Below are 20,837 nucleotides of genomic sequence, written 5' to 3' on the forward strand. Positions count from 1 at the left end.
GTTAGGGGAAGGGTTAGCTAACATGCTAAGTAGTTGCAAAGTAGCTACAAAATAGTCATAGTAATTTAAATGTCCCGGATTGACATTTACTATGTTACGTCTAGAGACCAGGCTAGATTCCTAATGACCTAGAGAGGATTATTTGTTCATATTTCTATCTGAAAGTTCCAACCCGTTCCGTCCTGCTGAAGCGCCCCAAGGGTCCTTATGGGCGTGACGTCAGGTTTAACTTTTTCAAAATGTCCCTCTTCTGTGTTCTTTTGCGTGACTTTCAGACGTATCAGATATTTACTTAGCCATTGTTAATCCTTCGGATTCGTTCAATCTAATCACTAGTTGAGTTATTTTGTTGTTGTCGTAGACTAATACAGATACAGGTAGTCGACATGACATTCTCCCAATAGAGAATCCATTTGATTTAGATACCACAAGATGTCACCATTACCCTTCTGCCATAAACTTGATATCCAGTGCTACATGGTATGTCACCCCACTAGAGCGCAGTCAAGAGCAAGAAAAAGTACAAAAAAGACAGACACACTCCAAGGTTGGAGCATAGGACAGCCACAGTGGAGCGCCTGCACAGTATTAGGTGCCTTGCTCAAGGGCACAACGGCAGGAGATGGCATTTAGAACACTGATGCCAGTAACCCTCCCGTTGCTGGCCCACTCTTGACCATATTTCTTTCTGTCTGACGTTGGATTTAAATCTGCAACCCTCTAGTTCTGGGCTCTCCAACCCTGTTCCTGGGCAGCTACTGCCCTCTAGGTTTTTTGCTCCAACCCTAATATAGAGCACCTGATTCAAATACTTAACTGGTTGATAACATAAATCAGGTTAGTAAAAACCTGGGCTTGGAGTGAAAACCTACAGGAGGATAGCGCTCCAGGAACAGGGATGGAAAACCCTGCTCTAGTTGCTGGCCCACTTCTCTATTAACCTCTAGGTGTGTGTTACATTCAACCAAATCATTGTCATTACAGTATGACAGTTCTGTATGCTTATATATCACCTTTAAACAACCAAATATTCTCCCCTACTGTGTTCATGATTTATGGGGGTTTAGGCTTTCTGGATATAAATAACCAATGAAAATAGAAAGTCATCCCAGGGTGAAGCTTTAGGCCCCTCAAATTTAAATTTGGACCATGATGCCAGTTCCACTGCTTCCCCCCTTCATTATTCGCCTCTAATCAGGGACTGATTTCGACCTGGGACACCAGGTGGAGGCAAATCATTATCAGGTAGAACAGAAACCCTATGAGGTGTGGAGCCTTCTGGTTAAGATTTGAATACCTCATGCACTAGGCCAGGGGTGGGCAAACTTTTTGGCCACAACTGATTCTTATTATTTTTTTTACCTATTTGTTTGTCAAAATCCATTTGCAGGCCAGAAAAGGGCAGGCTTTCATGTAGGCTCATAGAGATGGATAGAGAACTCATCTTTATATCTGTGCTATTATAGCGTCTGTGACAGCATGGGCAGCGCCATTGAGGCAATCTCCATTTATAAGTAGTCAATTTTCTTCTTTCTTTGATTGGCTGATCACCAAGAGAAATCAGACAATTAAGTTGGAAGTCCGACCCAGTTGTCTACATTAGAACGGTGGAAGCCCTCAATGGCGTTGCCCATGCTAATACGGCTTTGGCCATTTGGCCAGTAGAGGACTCTATCATTCCTTATGTGTAGGCTAAATCATTTATAAATAGTGGTGACCATGGTGAGTCATTGTACTTTCCCCGGAATACTGAATAACTCCTATTTCTTGTAAATTCTTATCACACAATTCAGAAAGTGTAGAACTTCCTTATGGACACAATTGTACAGAGCTAAGTTCAATGAAATACTGATCACATTGCTCTCGGCGCACAACTGTTTCCCTGACCTGTATCGGTGTGGCACTAGGACCCATAGCCGAGTTCTCCAGCAGTGCCCTACTATTGCCAAATGATAGCGCACCTCTTCCACTCTCTAGCCACTGTTTGTGATCCGAAGTGGACATGGCAGCGAACCGGGTCGGGAGGAGATGTAACAACAAGGTCCATTCCCCGAGTAGGGGTCCAGGTAGGGACCCGGGGCTTAGCTTGCAGAAGAGGCAAGCACGGGTCACGGTAAAGTACAACAGAAAGGAGCTCCAAAGGCGCTTGGATGTGGAGAAGTGGATTGACTGTAGTCTGGACGAGCTCTATTTGGGCAGGGTGAGTCCCATCAATTTGAACTGAAACGGATCTCTATTGATAGGCTACGCATACAGTCACATACCAATGGGAAACGTTTATTTGATTTATTGTAAGAATACAAAACGGGTTTTACGCAATCTCAATCATTCATCTTAGCATCAGTGTCCACCGAATGACATAAAGCGACTTTGGCAGCAGCTTCGGTGTACGAAAGTCATTGTAGCATGGCACACACTCTTCAGTGGGACTTAATCGCTATAATGGATATATCGGTTTGGCGCATTTGGGACCATAATAGTCATGTTGTGAGCGGTTACGCAACAATGGCGTATTTCCAGTCTCCTCAAGATATGTAAATACAACTATTCACAGAATGTCATGAAGTCTGTTTTTCAGAGCTCGTACTGCCTCGTGTCCCTTGCCATATGGGATGTGCCTACGACGTTAATCAATTTTACAGGGGGGCTGCCTTGTCTCCTTGCGCCCTGTCTGCTTCACATTCGATGAATCAAGAATGTGTAGATGGATGCCTTCTAGAGTTTTGACTGTCTCGTCAACTCTGGCTGTCATATTGGTAAATTCATGGTCTCATCAAATCCAGATAAATAGTATTGTGCGTGTGTTTTCTTATCAGCCACTATTGACTGGACACTTGTCCTGTAGTTAATAATAAAAGCAAACGTTTCTCTGTCCCCAGAATAAAAGGGATTAGAATGATCTACAAAGCCATGATTAGCAAGGCCATGGAGCACGTGCAGAGGACAATAAGGTTAACCATATCAAGCTTTGTTTTCCCTTTACACCCTTGTTAGCCAATGACATCAATCCTTCTCTACAGTCATTAAGGAAATGAGGGTGTCCTCTGTGTATTTTATTAGCCAAACAAAAATATCTATCACACTTCACACAACACAGTTGAACAGGTTTATTCTGATGTAGGAGAGCACCAAGGTGTTATACACTTGCCTGGCATGCTTCCTCATATTAGCCAGGAGTGGAAAGACCTAACACGAAAAAATAGACTTGGCATCCAAGGCAAAATATTGAAGTAGATGGTAGATTCCCTTCATGTTGTTCCCTTCCTGTTGTATGTAAGGGGATAGACAATCATTGGAAGACATGGAGGGGTCAGTATACTCCCTGTGAGTGGGAAAGTCTCTCTCTTTGCCAGGGGTGACATGGGAAAGGTCAGAGGTCCAATTGAAAGTGTTCCCAGAAACATAACTGGTCTGTGGCTTGGCGCTTGTTGCTTTACATGGACAGCCTTGAGGGTTTATGGCTTCTGGCTGACACAACAGGAGGATCCTGGGGGACCAGGTGCGGTGTGTGGCATCACCAGCGAGGGCATGGGCTGCCAAAGGATGTTGGTGGGCGTTGGGCCAAGGCGCTGCATGGTGGAGTCTGAGCAGGGTTGGGGAGGATGGTTGATGTACCAACCACTTAAAGAGTAGAGAATATATAAATATAGCTTTTGACCCTATTTAGTGTTCATGACAGCTTGACCTAGTGTACCATTCTGTTTCTTGTGGATGCTTTTCATGTTGTTGCTTTCTCACAAACCCATGGCCACAGCTTTATATCTTTTGTTAATGAGTTAATTGCTGTGCTGATAGTGGAACGGGCATGTGTAATGATGGCATAATCAGATATCCCCAATTCTAATTTCCTCCTAGACCAAAGCCCACACTGGCTGCCCCGGCAACGTGAAAACCCCTTGACCAGGCCTGAACGGACACTAACTATTCCAGTTATTGATTGATGACATCTCTGTCTCCTGGGATGATTCTGATGAATGGGAGGATGGGGAGGTTTGGAGGGAGTGAAGGTCCCATATGTCACCAAATAGCACAAAGAGAATACCCCCCCCCCCTCCCATCACAGAGCCCGTTGTTAAAGCTCAAAGCATTGAATGTAGAACATTGCTTGGGCAATTAGTCTCGTATCAACGCTCTATCAACACTCTATCAACGCTCAATCGGTGGCCTAGATTAAGACCCCCGCAGTGTTCTGCTATCTGCATGATTGTCTGCGAGGCTCGGGGTCTTTTCACTTTTAGTCCCCACCCCTACACCCAGCCATTTATAACCATTTTATTGAGTCGTCACTGCCCACTAAGCCACACAGATGTGACAGCCAGTTGTTATGCAATATACCACCGCAAACTGGGTGAGAGAAACATCGGCGAACTAAGGTTTTTAGAGGGCAATTGTTTACTTTTGTACGAACAATAAATATCCAATGGGTGTGAAACATCTATTGTAACTAATCTATAGCAGCTGGTTCCCTGACGAATGCAATTTTTTTTGACGACATGGAACTTCATCTCATAAGACTCATCAAATATATAAATCACATAATTGTGTATGTCTTGAACCAGAACATATGTCCACAATTTAGTGATACATGAATAACCTAATGGAAATATCTTTTAATTTGCATGCCTATGTAGGTGAAACGGTCATCAATCTCCTGATGAACAGGCCCATTTCCTGGTGTAGAGAGAACCTCTTGGAAATCTGTGCCGATCATATATCTCAATCATTATGGTTTTAACTTTGAAATGAAGTCACCCACCCAATCAATAACCATGATTTCACTGATGGCACTAAACCATCTTTTTTTTTTTGGACTGATTCATTTTTGGTAGTGCTCTGACCACATGCTAATACTGTTGTAATTAATACTAGATCACGTGTCAAACTCATTCCACGGCGGGACGAGTGTCTGCAGGTTTCGCACCCCTGTACTAGATCATATTAATCAAATGTATTTATAAAGCCCTTCTTACATCAGCTGATATCTCAAAGTGCTATACAGAAACCCAGCCCAAAACCCCAAACAGCAAGCAATGCAGGTGTGGAATCTATTGTCTGTAGCAGTAAGTAACTGTGGGAACGCACCTGGTGCAAACTGTGATGTTTTGAATAGGAATGACTTGTTTGGATGTGACAGCAGGGGTTGGCCTTTGAGAGACAAGGTGTGTGAGAAACGGTAGAAGAGAGGAAGCGTGTAACGGCATGTCATACAGACAGTAACGAGGATATGAATATTAAACGGAGAAGACCAGTCATGAATCTGGAAATGACACGTTAATGTACTGTATTACGGGGTAAATGAATATTGTAGCGCGTCTGCATTTAGCAGTCAGCCTGTTGCAGGATATGAAATGGTAGAATGAAAGGGGTTGGAGGAAATGGTGGTTTGGAAACTTGAGTCAAGCCAGATAAGCGTCTGTCAATACTGCAGGCTCTAAAGGAAACCCAACAGTTGAGGGTTAACATGGTGTACACAAACTGACCCACAACTATTTCTATTTTGAGACATTTCTAAACATTTGTGTCAGTGCAGTATAATGACTCATCAGTGAAATGTATTGAGGCTGAATGTTTTGTGTATATTGATTTGGTTTAAATGATTTTATAAATCATGTCCTTCCACCTCAATGGGTTAAGGAAATTCATGTGCATTTTTAAAGTGTGGTCGCTTCCCTTATAAATGCATTTACTTTACGTTAGTCTTCAGTTCAACCTGACAGGTTATTTTGACTCAGATTTCTTTTGTCACTAGTGTGGAACAGACCACTTACTGTATCAGGGTGTTGGCTATGGAAAACATTACACACACATGGACACAGGTGCACAGCTGGACACTGACACAGGGACCAGTGGACTATCACCCAGAGTACCCAAGCGAACAAAAACCACATTACCCTCGACCCACTGGCCTGGAAGTGATGTGGACTAAATCTCTGCCTTTCCAGCCCTCGACTGATGTGAAACTGGGTGGAATGACTCGCTCCCATTTTCTGTCTCTGCTACAGAGGAGTGAGGGCCTAGCCATACTCGTTTCAAAAGTACCACCTAGATATGGTATTGTTGCTGGTGTTACATTCTCACCTTTTTAAAATTTTGTTCATAGAATTATACTGTCCCTTTAGCCAAACACAATTTTTAACAGGCCTTAATGTTCTGCTAAAACACAGTCATCACACAGATAAACTAAAACCACAGATGAAAGGGAGTTTGTTAAAATGATCGTTGCTGGAAATCAACGACTGCTAAAAATCCTGGGGTGGGCGATATCGTCAGATCATCGCGAATGTAGGCGACATGAATCAGTTAGCTACACTATGCTTGCAAACTAGTCTTTGCTTGTAACCTACTACTGGTGGAATTAATTTTACACTCGTGTATGCAGGAAGAGTGCAGCAATATGTTTGAGAAATGGTCTACTTTGATGGCCAATTTGTTGCATTAAGTTATGAGAAAACGGAGACAACATGGCATTATGCCACCAAACAACTTTTATTTAACTTTTTACATATGAGGACTCTATCTGCACCGTCTGCTCACCTTTACTATTAGCCTCCTGCACAAGTAAGATAGGAAAAAAAGATGGGACACATTAGCCCACCTGACATCACACATCCCCTCACAGAAAACTAATTTGATCTAAGCATAATGTGAAATCCGGGCATGGACAATGAAAGCAGTTGAATCCCATTTTTATTTTATTTTTTTTAATTGTTTTTTTTAAAGCATTGCATCAGCCTAAAGTGACTTAACGCATCCTGACAGGCCTGAGTCATCATGTTTGTCTCATGATGGAGGCTGTGTTTACTCAACCCTGCCAGGAATGTGATTTTTAGCTGCTTACTGAGCCTCATTATCCCCAGAGTTGAGCATTACAATAATCATTTTTGATGTTAGCGTTTGAATGAAGATTTGTTTTACCAGCTCCTGCCAGATTACGGAATAGATCTGCTGGTGTGCACATGTAATATACATATGCAATGAAAACGACAACACCATGTATTACATTGTTTGTGTGGTATGAGAGTGATTGTGGACTTGCTCACGTGACTATTTTTGATATATGCCTGTGTGTGTGCGCAGAATGAGACAGTATTTCATTGGCATTTGGAGTTGAAAGAAAGGTCAGGGATGCCTGGGCAGGAAGCGACTGCTTGGATCTGCCTGGACGGACCTTTACACTACCGGTATCCGAATCACTAAGTCCCTCCGCCCCGACGGCACCCACAGACAGACCCAACGGGGCTGGTTAACCTTACTGCTGAGCATTCAGGTCAGACTGAACTCTCCTATGGCCTGTTGCATGAGTGTCACTAGTCAACATGTCACGTGCGCGTCTTTGTTGTGTACTGTGGTTGATGTTTGGATTAGGTTCTGAAAACAGCCTCCCATCTAGTCTAAAGTGATATTTGCAGTCTTCATCAATTTCCATATGTTGTTGTTCAAAGAATCTCTGCATTACCAAAAAGGGCAATAAAAAAGCGATCAGGGTTAATTTTTGGCCACTATGTTGATAGCAGCACATCATGAATAATTCCCTTTTGAATGTGCTGTTTGTGCCAATGAGCAGACTTGCCCCAAGGGAAAAATAAATAAGGTGGAATCTCAGCATGAGACGCTTGGCCAGAAGCCATGGTGGAATGTTTTTCTGTTCAGAATGAGAGAAGCAGTTTGAAAACAGGGTGTGTTCGGGGCGACTACATCTTATACCAAACAAAAATATAAACGCAACATGTGCAGTGTTGGTCCCATGTTTCATGAACTGAAATAAAAGATCCCAGAAATGTTCCAAATGTGTTTAAATCCCTGTTAGTGAACATTTCTCATTTGCCAAGATAATCCATCCACCTGACAGGTGTGGCATATCAAGAAGTTGATTAAACAGCATAGTCATTACGCAGATACACCTGGTGCTGGGGACAATAAAAGGCCACTTTGCCTTCAATGCCCTTTTAGAGAATTTGGCAGTACATCCAATCGGCCTCACAACTGCCGACCACGTGTAACCATGCCAGACCAGGACCTCCATCTGGCTTCACCTGCGGGATCAGCTGAGACCAGCCGCTGAACGACAGTGTATTCCAGTTCAAGCAAATCTCCAGCAACTTCGCACAGCCGTTTTAAGAGTGGGACAACATTCATTAGGCCACAATCAACAGCCTGATCAACTCTATGCGAACGAGATGTCGCGCTGCATGAGACATAGTGGTCACACCATGATCCACGCCCCTACCGTCTTTTTTTTATTTTAAATGTACTGTATCTGTGACCAACAGATGCATACAGTATCTCTATTCTCAGTCATGTGAAATCCATAGATTATGGCCTAATGAATGTATTTTTTTTTTATAAAAAAAAATTGAACTGAAACTGAGAAATCTTTGAAATAGTTGCATGTTGTGTTATTTAAATATTTTTTGTTCCGTGTAGTTACTTCATTTGGGACATTTTCACAGATCATTAACTACATAGACTGTTATACAAATAGTGTCTGCTTTTCTGAGACTTGGGGGGAGCTGAAGGCACTGAGTATGACCAATTTTAGGAGGCTGTGAGAAAGCATAGTTTTCATGATCTGTGATGGAGAATGTCTGGTCTTGGCGGTGGCTTCTGTCCTTACAGCATACCTAGACTAGTAGTAGCCTGGTTTGTTCATTCCCCCCCTCTTCCTTTCTCCTCTCTCTCCTCTCCCTTCTCCTCACATGCAGTGTCCCCACTGAAACTTAATCCTAAGACTATGGAGGCACTTGACCGATTCCAAGATGGCACAGCCATCTAAATGATAGTCGTCGTCATCGTCCCCCCCCGCCCAGTCATCCCTAGCCCTTAACTGCCAGCCCACCCATCAATCATCCTGCATCTTGCATATGTTGACTCAACAGCCACCATGGACACTCAATTACACACACACACACACACACACACACACACACACACACACACACTGCAGTGCTTCAGGGTCTGTGAATATCTCATGGTATGTTGCACTCTAAAAACACGTGCAGCTCTTCCTCTGTGTCTGCAAGACCCACGCAACTCCGAACATGGCAAGACCTGATTTGTCCTTTTTTTGCGAGTGACATGTATATATTTATATGCTTGTATCTGAGCCTGTCCCTTTTTTCATATGGGGTATGTGATAGTTGTACGTTAGGATACTGCTCTGGGTGGAGGATGTGGACAGTTTGACTGACACTCGGTCACCTTGTGTCCCCAGGAGGAGGAGATGCCGGAGGAGGTGAACATCGACGGGCTGTTAGACCTGAAGAGTGACGAGGAGAGAACGCACAGGCTCCAGGTGAACTGTACTACTCACTAGCTAAATCATCGGTGGACTTTGTAATTTTATCAATTAAAAGCTGTGTGAACAAGTTGTACTGTTTTGATTGTGGGAATAACAGTAATAGTTGTAGATTTGGTTGCTATTTTATGCTATTTCATATATTGTTTCAGCAGCAGGCCGGTCAGATGAACTAAAATCTTATTTGGTCGGGGGATTTTTTTTTTCAGGAAATGTTTCACACGTGCAATAACACAGAGGTAAGTGAGGTAATCTATGTAAAAGAGGAGTAATATCTAACAATGTGTTTTAAGATTGTTTTGGGTAGTATTTTATGCCATTTATGTCCATAGACTGACTATACAGAATGATGTCACAGTGAAGGGACCCAATCAGAGAGCAGTTATGACTATTTCATTATGAAGGGGCCAATCAGATTACAGGATTACGAAGTCATTATTAAGGGACCAATCAGAGAACAGGGTTATGACCATGTCATTATAAAGGTTGCAAAACTGTCCTGGTTGGAGAATTCTGGATTTTTTTCCTTCTTATTCCCTCCTGATTTTGGAAATCCTCCAACCTGGGATTTTGGGGAAGCCAGGTAATTTATTGCACGTTCCTAGAATTTTTCAACCCTAGTCATTATGAAGGGACCAATCAGAGAACAGGGCTATGACGTCTTTATTAAAGGACCAATCACCACTGGTCAAGTCTGAGTTGAGTCACAATTCATGACAATTGTGACTTGAGTCCCAAGTCTTAAAAGCAAGTACTACAACATTGCCTTTCTCCCTCTCTCGATCATCTCCTCGCTCTTTCTTTCAGGAACAGAAGTAACCAATGACGACTCCACATATAGTAGCTGACAATGCTAGTCTTGTCCCTCATATGCGAGGTCCTTCTTTCACACTGTCCCTGTATCCTTCGTGGTCAGCATCACTCAACCTGTCTGTGTTGGCAGACTATGTTGACACCCCCACACACACACACACGTTGATATCATACACACGAAATTAAGTGATGTCTCCGAAACATGTTTCACTGTGAATTATTCAACGTTACCGACGCTGTGTGTTGCTGCCTTTCACTGTATCCATTCTGAGCATGTTTCGTATGTTGACCGACTGCCCTTTTTCCCTGCACACACAGGTTTTCATCAAGGAACTGGTGTTGAAACTCCACGGGCTGCAGAAACAGGAGGACCTCCACAACAATGGCATCGAACAACCCCAGCTACACATCTTCCCCAACAGGCAAAACTCTGCAGACCGAGAGGTGATCTGAAGGCCGTGTTACGTTGCCCTTCAACCCCAGAACCCGACTCCCCATTCCTCCCCAGCCTGATGCCACGGACCTCATCTGAAAAACATGGGGTCTTGCTGGTCTTTACACTGTGCTCTACACACTGTCAAATACACATCAAGCAGCTAGCCAGATCTGACAACTTATCACAAACTTTGCAGACACCTTATCTTCTGTCCACACACACACACACACACACACACAGCCACAATGCACAGGCAGTCCTTGCAACATTTGTACCTCTACGATGTCAGATGAGTTCTGTTTTATTTTTGTTAACGCCGTGTCCGAAATGTTTGAAACATGCTGCTCTCTGTTGGGTCGCTACCGCTACTTGTGTTCTGTGTGTCCTTGAATTGCTTTTATTGGACAACTCATTAGGGTATCGACTGTTGGTCGGTGTGTCTCATGTGAGATGCACCTCTGATTCTGTTTAGCTCATAAACCAGAACCAAAGAGTCCAGCAATGTACTGTAGATACCAATGTCAGTTGGAAGGTAATAGAGACTCTATAGAGCTTTCATATACCCCCAATGGGTTAGTCAACGGTTCCTCGCTATGAGCAGGTCTACCATATTTTCAAACTGCATCCAGTAACATGAGACAGTAGCTCATGAGGTCAACTTGAAGAGAAAAAAATAATATATATATATATATACTGCTCAAAAAAATAAAGGGAACACTTAATACAACCTAGATCTGAACGAATGAAATATTCTTATTAAATACTTTTTTATTTACATAGTTGAATGTGCTGACAACAAAATCACACAAATTATCAATGGAAATCAAATTTATCAACCCATGGAGGTCTGGATTTGGAGTCACACTCAAAATTAAATTGGAAAACCACACTACAGGCTGATCCAACTTTGATGTAATGTCCTTAAAACAAGTCAAAATGAGGCTCGGTAGTGTGTGTGGCGGATGGTCTCCTGAGGGATCTCCTCCCAGACCTGGACTAAAGCATCCGCCAACTCCTGGACTGTCTGTGGTGCAACGTGGCGTTGGTGGATGGAGAGAGACATGATGTCCCAGATGTGCTCAATTGGATTCAGGTCTGGGGAACGGGCAGGCCAGTCCATAGCATCAATGCCTTCCTCTTGCAGGAACTGCTGACACACTCCAGCCACATGAGGTCTAGCATTGTCTTGCATTAGGAGGAACCCAGGGCCAACCGCACGAGCATATGGTCTCACAAGGGGTCTGAGGATCTCATCTCGGTACCTAATGGCAGTCAGGCTACCTCTGGCGAGCACATGGAGGGCTGTGCGGCCCCCCCCAAAAATGCCACCCCACACCATGACTGACCCACCGCCAAACCGGTCATGCTGGAGGATGTTGCAGGCAACAGAACGTTCTCCACAGCGTCTCCAGACTCTGTCACGTCTGTCACATGTGCTCAGTGTGAACCTGCTTTCATCTGTGAAGAGCACAGGGCGCCAGTGGCGAATTTGCCAATCTTGGTGTTCTCTGGCAAATTCCAAACGTCCTGCACGGTGTTGGGCTGTAAGCACAACCCCCACCTGTGGACGTCGGGCCCTTATACCACCCTCATGGAGTCTGTTTCTGACTGTTTGAGCAGACACATGCTCAAATGGGGTGGCAGGGTAGCCTAGTGGTTAGAGCATTCGACTAGTAACCGGAAGGTTGCAAGTTCAAACCCCCGAGCTGACAAGGTACAAATCTGTCGTTCTGCCCCTGAATAGGCAGTTAACCCACTGTTCCTAGGCCGTCATTGAAAATAAGAATTTGTCCTTAACTGACTTGCCTAGTTAAATAAAGGTAAAATAAATAAATACAAATTTGTGGCCTGCTCGAGGTCATTTTGCAGGGCTCTGGCAGTGCTCCTCCTTGCACAAGGGCGGAGGTAGTGGTCCTGCTGCTGGGTTGTTGCCCTCCTACGGCCTCCTCCACGTCTCCTGATGTACTGGCCTGTCTCCTGGTAGCGCCTCCATGCTCTGGACACTACTCTGACAGACACAGCAAACCATGCCACAGCTCGCATTGATGTGCCATCCTGGATGAGCTGCACTACCTGAGCCACTTGTGTGGGTTGTAGACTCCATCTCATGCTACCACTAGTGTGAAAGCACCGTCAGCATTCAAAAGTGACCAAAACATCAGCCAGGAAGCATAGGAACTGAGAAGTGGTCTGTGGTCACCACCTGCAGAACCACTCCTTTATTGGGGGTGTCTTGCTAAATGCCTATAATTTCCACCTGTTGTCTATTCCATTTGCACAACAGCATGTGAAATTTTTTGTCAATCAGTGTTGCTTCCTAAGTGGCCAGTTTGATTTCACAGAAGTGTGATTGACTTGGGAGTTACATTGTGTTGTTTAAGTGTTCCCTTAATTTTTTTGAGCAGTATATAGATATATATATTTAAAGGGGGAGAAATATTGTTGTGATATTCCCAATGATTTTAATGACCATATAGATAAAGCTACAAAGGATATTTTTTATGAAGACCAAGCAGTATTGCTTGGTAGGTTGTCAACTGCCACTCAAAGATGGTTTAGACTAGCTATTAAGGATAATTTAAGATAACATTTAAGCTGTCAGGAATACCAGGTAATTTTATTTCTTACCAAAATATTTGTATATCTGTAGAGGATTTTCAGTCAGCTAAAGGATAGGCGTACAGTTGGGTTTCTATGTGCCTCCTCAGGTACACAATTGTTTTTTAGTTTTTTTTACACGAGTTTCAACACGGTTTGTAAATGTGTAGATCTCGGTTGGCTGTATTGGTTTAAATACATTTTGAATTCAATGTTTCCCAGAGTAACTTTGAATCATTATCAGCATAGTGTTTTATAGATTAGAGGCTGTATTTACATGCTGCTGTACCATAGAGAAGGCCCTTGTTTAAAATAAATAAAAAATGCTATGAGTCGTATTGATAAACAGCGCCCTCTTCTGGCTAAATGTACTGAGTTATTTACAACAACATTACATTTTGGCATGACAGTCTACTCTTTTGACAAACCGGGTGTTTATTTAATCCCATAGGGGTCAACCCATTTACCATCATTGTAAATCGATTGCTATGGTGTGGGGGTTGGTAGATAGATAGTAGCCTATATGATGCTAACTGAAGTGTCAGCCGGAGGATGCATGTAATATCAGAGACGGGTCAGATTTTTCAAGCACCCATAACTTTATCACAGCAATCCTACAGTATGAACTCTTGCTCAAACCAATCCAATACTATCTAATCTGACAGACATGGTTCATTGGAATAGCCTGTAGATGGCAGGAGAACACAAGTCAACATTTCCTTTCTCATTATATTAAGGACACCATAGAGTCAGCTTCAGGAACGTCATTAGTAAGATACAACCGCTTACAGAGCATTATTATGGGTGCTGTAGTACATCATGCCGCATCTCGTTTGAGCTCAGCATCTTGCTACGGACGTTAGCCTCAATTTAACAATTTTCTGTTGCTCAAAAAACGCTTTGTGTATGTATATGCCTGTTTGTTGATGAAGCTCCGCTGTTCCACCAGACACAGACCAACCAGGCTCAACACACCTTTGTCTATGTTTGTGAAGTAAACATGACACATTCCACCCGGGCATTAAGGACTTCTGGTCTGTAAGGTGCACATTTAGAAATGTGTTCGTGTGTCATGATCATGGAATCAGATGGACTTGTGAAGTGAACTTTCCCCATTGACATGATGGTTTGGTATGAGTATGCATTTAGACCTTGTAAGGGTCGTTCCCACAAAATGATTGCCTTTTGTGTCCCTTTGATATTTGAAGTAGAAATTGTGCACAACTATTGCATTTTAAAAGCCTGTTATATTAATATATGTGCCCCTTTCATACTGACTACATACATTATTCCTATTTAAAATCAGATTTCTTTTAATTAAGACTTGCTAAAGTGTCAAAATCCAGCATTTTGCACTCTGTGAAGTGGGTTAAAATCTAGGAAGATTTTAACCCACTTCATCTGCAAATTTCTCCCAAGTTTTCACATCATTGTATTTTGTTGCTTTGACTAAAGTCAGTCATTTCTGAAAATGATGATTTCTTTAATGTGATTAGTGAATAATTGATGTCTACCTCATTTTAAAGTCAACCCTGTAACGTGAACTGAACTCTCGTTTTTATGTGGTGAAACTATTCCTTTTCACATTGAACATCTAACCAAACATTGAACATTTAGTCGACCATAGAGTAAAAGCTGGTTCTACTATTTTTGTCTATGTTCTGGTGTTTTGTGGTGGGGAAATGAGCGGGTTGAACATAAGATGTCAACCCTGTTACCCATAGTTAGACAGGCTGTAAATGTAAAAATAAATAATAAAATAAAATTTGTTAAGCTTAATTTCAATCGCCTCTCCCTGTTGCGCACAACAACCCCCCTATTGCAAGGGGATTTACCTCTGTTTTATGATGAAATCATCAACCCTGTTACTTAAGGCATTTACTATAGTACTAAATGTAACCTCTTGAGATGGGAAAACACTTTTTATGAAGTTGGACATGTGCTCCTTATGACAATGTTCAAATGAGAGGAAATCAAAAAAAAAAAAAAAAAACTTGACACCACTCTAAAGGTTGACAAATCATGCTCCAAAAGACTAAGGCTATTAAGTGGGCTGGACAAACAGTGTACAGTAAAGGGTTAGAATTCCAAGTGCATTGTTCCACAGCATCAATACATCCCAAAGTCTCACAGATGCTCAAAGCACATAAACAAACATGGGCCTCAAACAAAGAGCTTTACACATGAACTCTATGACCACATCCGTGTGTAGGTGTGTTCATTGCAGAATACGTTCATAAACAAAGTTCAAAACAACTAGGTGACGGGAGAATACTCCAAAACAAATCCTAGATCCGGTGGATAGGGCATAGGGATAGGGCATAGGGGGGTTGCCTATGGTAGATTACTTCAAATAGATCATCTCTATGAGGTGGGGGGATTCGATATACATATGGGTTTAAAACAAACAAACAAATTAACAAATGAAATGAAAGTCTAGCCACATTAACTCCCCCCCCTCTCCAAAGGCAATTAGTATAATCAGCCTCTCTCCCTGAGGGGCCTGTAGCTCGCTGTGGAGGAGGAGGCAGGGTTGGGGGGGCAAAAATGGGATGGCCCGCTTCCTCAGGAAAAAGCATCTTGCGCTATAGGCAGGAAATGGCCAACGCCAGCCCTGGAGTCCAGACGAGCCTCTGGAACGGAGAAGCAGGCATAACTTCTGAGCTGTCTGACCTGCGAGGACATAGCCACTCACACACCCACTTCGACCAGCTACATTGCCCGTGTGGCCAGGGATGCCACTGCTGTGAGAATCACAGGGATCCTCTTTTTAACAGCATAACAAGGTAAGAGCTGGACTCTGGGCCCCGGGTGATGCCATTTTAGTCTTTTCATCTCAGTTTCATGTTGTCCAGGTGCCCCTGGTTTGGTTGGGCTCCAGTCAGAGCTCTCCTCAGAAGCATGTGTCCTCACCCACTCATAGAGAGCAGGGCTTGGGTTCCGTATTGGTCAGAGCGGAGACCAATGAGAGACCAGTGAGCGGCAGTATTCAGTGGATAACATTCTGTTTGCTTTCTTCAGAGTCTTACAGTATATCACTGTTGTTTCATGTATAGTCTTTATGGAATATTTATGTGTCTGCTGTTGTGTCTCTACTAGGGCCTATAGAATAACATCATTTAAATAGAACTTCCTCCAATATCAGTATTTTGTTATCATGTATTGCAGCACTTATAATACAGACATAATACAGATGTAATACAGACAGGGCTCCAAAGCCTTGTGGATCAGGAAAAGCCATGCATCGATAACTACATGAATATACAGTGCATTTCGGAAAGTATTCAGACCCCTTCCCTTTTTCCGCATTTTGTTATGTTACAGTCTTATTCTAAAATGGATTAAATAAATAAAAGAATCCTCGTCGATCTACACACAACACCCCATAAAGACAAATTGAAAACAGGTTTTTCGTAATGTTTACTAATTTATACACCTTATATAAGGTCCCACAGTTTACAGTGCACGTCAGAGCAAAAACCAAGCCATGAGGTCGAAGGGATTGTCAGTAGAGCGCAGAGACAAGATTGTGTCAAGGTACAGATCTGGGGAAGGTTACCAAAAAATATCTGCAGCATTGAAGGTCCCCAAGAACACAGTGGCCTCCATCATTCTTAAATTGAAGAAGTTTGGAACCACCAAAACTCTTCCAAGAGCTGGCCACCCGGCCAAACTGAGCAATTGGGGGAGAAACGCCTTGGTCAGGGAGGTGACCAAGAACCCGATGGTCACTCTGAAAGATGAATGGAGTAAAGTACAGAGAGATCCTTGATGAAAACCTGCTCCAGAGCGCTCAGGACCTCAGACTGGGGCTCTGGAACATCTAATAGGGTTCACCTTCCAATAGGACAACAACCCTAAGCACACAGCCAAATACAGGTGTGCCAAGCTTGTAGCGTCATACCTAAGCTGTAATCGCTGCCAAAGGTGCTTCAACAAAGTACTGAGTACTTGAGTACTTCAACAAAGTACAAAGTATTTTAATTACATTTGCAATAAATTCTAAAAGTCTGTTTTTGCTTTGTCATTATGTGGTATTTTTGTGTAGATTGATGAGGAGGAGGGAAAAAAACAATTGAATCCGTTTTAGAATAAGGCTGTAATGTAACAAAATGTGGAAAAAGTCAAGGGGTCTGATGACCTTCTGAATGCACTGTACATACAGAGCAGATTTGCTTCACTTTAGTCCTTCTAGAAACAGCCCACATAGTGGACTATCCACAGCTGTTCATCTGTTGGCTGTTTTTATCATGTTTTATGGATGAAATGTGAAGAGTGCATTGTATAATTATTTTTTTACAGAATTTCGTGGGTGAAGCTTTAACTTCGGTGCCGTTTTAATCAATGTTTCAATGGTATGAAAGCCTTGTTTGATGCGGTGTAGCACATTTGAATTACACTGACCGCTGACCACATGTCCAGTGTTGAGGGAGTAGCAATCTGATGAGTCATTGATGGTTATCTGAGTGTCCTTCAGGGAATCTCTGTTGTCTGTATTGTTTATTCCTGCATGTTCGTGACGCACGCACAGTCACGGGAAAACCTCAATAACTTTTTCTATAAACATTAGAGCGACAATGACAAAGTCTAAAGATGCAACATATGAACAGTAGCTTAATACAAGCCAATGTACAGTGGTTAGTATAAGCCTTCTTGTGAGATGCCTCACAGTGAGGAACCATGCAACCAAGGCCCCCATTAGTCACAGAGGTACACCTAGACAATTACAGTTAGGACAGTTCAAGGGAACAAGACCTGTTGCCACTAAGGATTTCAACATTGAATGATCTCACCAGTACTTCAAAACTTACCATGTAAAAGTTTCTGTCTAGCCTAAGTGATGGTACATGGTGTGGTATAACATAATGCTGTAGTCAGTACAGTAACGCAGTAGATATAGCAGTCACAGTACCTTATGAGAGATAATACAATGTTTCCAGGCTATAAAGTGTGTTAAGTGGATAGCTACACCGTTAAAATGAGTTGCTTTGTAACGCCAAAACTAGTGGCAACTGAGCTGCCACCAACTCCAAGGTGAATGCCAAGAGTGTGCAAAGCTGTCATCAATGCAAAAGGTGGCTACTTTGAAGAATCTCAAATGTTAAATAGATTTAGATTTGTTTCACACTTTTTTGGTTACTACAGTACATGATTCCATATGTGTTATTTCATAGTTTTGATGTCTTCTGTTATTCTACAATGTAGAAAATAGAACAAATCAAGAAAAACCCTTGAATGAGTAGGTGTGTCCAAACTTTTGACGGGTACTGTTCATTGGGTTTTACATTCCAACACGCTCCGAACACCAGATCTCAGCTTAGAGGCATTACTTTTCATGGTTTCATTACACAATCATGGTGTTATGCGTCTTTCTATTTTCACAGTGTACGTGTAGTGTTATGACCAGTAAACAAAAGCAAGCAATACAAACGTGACAAACAAAGAGCAATTTAATTGTCAACAACGAGGCCTGCCAAACTAAGGATATCATGGCCATGTTGCCAAGGTCAGCGGAACCAATGTCATGATTACAAAAGAGTTTAACTCAGGAAGGAAAAGCTGAGGCAGAGAGAGAAACATGGGATGTGTGGGAGTATACTGTACATGATTATGTTTGTCACCAAGCCATTACAGCGCACCCTTTGGTGACAAAAATTGTTCCGAGAGATCCTTTTTTATCCTCTTATTCCTACAGTCTACATTACAAATGACTCGCCTGCTGAGTGATAGGCTGGCTACCTTCCTCCTCCGTCCACCTGAATTAGCATTGAATTAGAACACTCTAAACCTCTTCAGGTCAGGGAAACGAGTTTGACGTGTATCCGCTCCCCAGATGAGTGAATCGTGAAGGCAGCAGGATGCTACTTACTGCAGTCAGCGCAAATAAAGGATAACCTTAATTCCTCCTGTGCTGTTGGCTGTGTGTGTTTGAGTGGGACAGGGGACAGATTGATGCACTGAGACTGATGAACCGAGGGCATTCAATAGGGGCCCTTCACTCAGTGAGGGGTGGTAGAGGTGCTCCGAGGGGGCTTCCTGTGGCCCGTGTGGGGCGATCAGTACAGGATGCAGGCAGGCTATGATTGGAGCGCCCCCTGTTGACCCCACACACAGGTGCTGCATTGGGGAATGTTACATAACCATGGCGACAAACAACAAAAATGTCCTGATTGGATTTGTTTTTAGCATCTTATAGCTTATCAGTAGCAAAATGCTACCTGCCCATTTCTGCAGAGTTTGAGAATGTCAAAGTTAACGCAAAAGATGGAACCCTTTTCTAATAATATCATATAATCTTGTTCGTTTAGGAATTCCTCAACCTCAGTGGTAGAACTTCTACAACAAAAAGTATTGAGCAACTAGACCTACCCTCATTCTGTTACCTATCTTCCGCAGTCAGGAAGATGACCTGAAGATAACTCCCTATCTAAAACCAAAATAATAGTACATCTGGCTGTTTAGGATCCAACATGAACCAACAGGTCTGCTGGGGGCCGTTGCGAAACCGTTGAAACGCTGCCAAGGTGGACTGTGGTGACAGCTTGGGGAAAAGGATGGAGAGACAGAGAGAGAATGTTGCACTTAACAATGAAGAAGGCAATATTATGCGTTGCTATTTCCTGTTCCCTAAAGCCTGAAATACACTCCAATTGCAGGCTCCTCCATATAGAAGCCAAGGCACACAGTGAAATAGCCACTCTGTATTCACGGCAGGCCTTAGATGTGCTGCCAGGAGCCATGTTTCCTGTCCCTCTCGCCACCCCCATGGCAATCAACAGGAACAGACCTGACTAGTGGTGTGCTCACAGTGCTTCCACTCAGACAGATCCAATCGCTGCTCTGTAATTGATTAGTTCGGTCTGTTTGGGACAGGACGTGCGGGGACTCACTCAATGGAATGCTGAAAAGTGGCAAAGATGATATCTTTCATTCCAACTCTCATCCATGCAGTACTCTCAATCCGCAGACACCAGGCCCGCCATGGAATGAGTTTGAAACCCCTGCTGTAGTGTATCTTCATGCAACTCATTGGTCCTGACAAATAAGTTATCGTGCACAATGGTATTCCACCATGACTTGGCACTATGTGAGGTGGGGTAACTGAGTACACAACTGTCCAGAACTGCAGGCCAACTGCCTTAGCCAAGGTGACTGGTGGTGCCTCTCATTATACCGGTTCAGAGTCTGTGTCCAGCGGCAGCCCAAGTTAATCAGTATCGCCATCCATTTTCAAAGTCAAAATCCCTAAAAGGTTGATGCTTGTTTGTTGAGTGTTGTGCAAAAAAAAACACTTATAAGAAACTATTGCTATTCTAAGTGTCCATCAGCTTTGGAGAGTAAATATTTGTGATGAATGTGTATTAGACTCTCTGACTTGCCCCCTTGACTTAACCTTGTAGAATGTTAAGATGGTTTTCCAGGTCAGCCAGGCTGAAAGGGTACTCTCCTGGACCATCCTTTGTTTATGCATCAATACATCAGCGGCTAAGCTTTACCCAATTGTTTACCGTACTCTCAGCCTCCTAGGCTCAAACTGATTTCTCAATGTTGATATTGAGTGCCTGAATTGCGAGGAAAACGGGAGTTTATGTCGTCTGGGGTGCTTCGTCCAACACGGCTCCAAACAATGGCGTCCATATTGGCTGCCACAAATGAAATGTATCCCGCCGAGACGCACTCGTACACAACTCCTAT

At 43.0% G+C, this 20,837-nt stretch overlaps 2 protein-coding genes across 2 annotated transcripts in view; both read left to right on the forward strand.

The window, feature by feature from the left end:
- Positions 1-1,896: 1,896 nt before the first annotated feature.
- On the forward strand, positions 1,897-11,285 carry ppp1r14ab (protein phosphatase 1, regulatory (inhibitor) subunit 14Ab). The gene is made up of 4 exons (XM_042295934.1): positions 1,897-2,200; positions 9,212-9,292; positions 9,505-9,534; positions 10,427-11,285. Exons 1-4 carry the CDS (start codon positions 2,003-2,005, stop codon positions 10,559-10,561), a joined length of 444 nt encoding a protein of 147 aa, XP_042151868.1. The 5' UTR covers positions 1,897-2,002; the 3' UTR covers positions 10,562-11,285.
- Positions 11,286-15,777: 4,492 nt separating this feature from the next.
- Positions 15,778-20,837, forward strand: part of LOC112265157 (tumor necrosis factor alpha-induced protein 2) — a 37,880-nt gene continuing 32,820 nt past the window's right edge. Inside the window, exon 1 of the mRNA XM_042295936.1 lies at positions 15,778-15,928. The gene's annotated coding sequence lies outside the window, so the exon portion shown is untranslated. The remainder of the gene's footprint in view (positions 15,929-20,837) is intronic.

Source organism: Oncorhynchus tshawytscha, linkage group LG13, assembly GCF_018296145.1.
Source record: "Oncorhynchus tshawytscha isolate Ot180627B linkage group LG13, Otsh_v2.0, whole genome shotgun sequence".
Taxonomy (NCBI): Eukaryota; Metazoa; Chordata; class Actinopteri; order Salmoniformes; family Salmonidae; genus Oncorhynchus; species Oncorhynchus tshawytscha.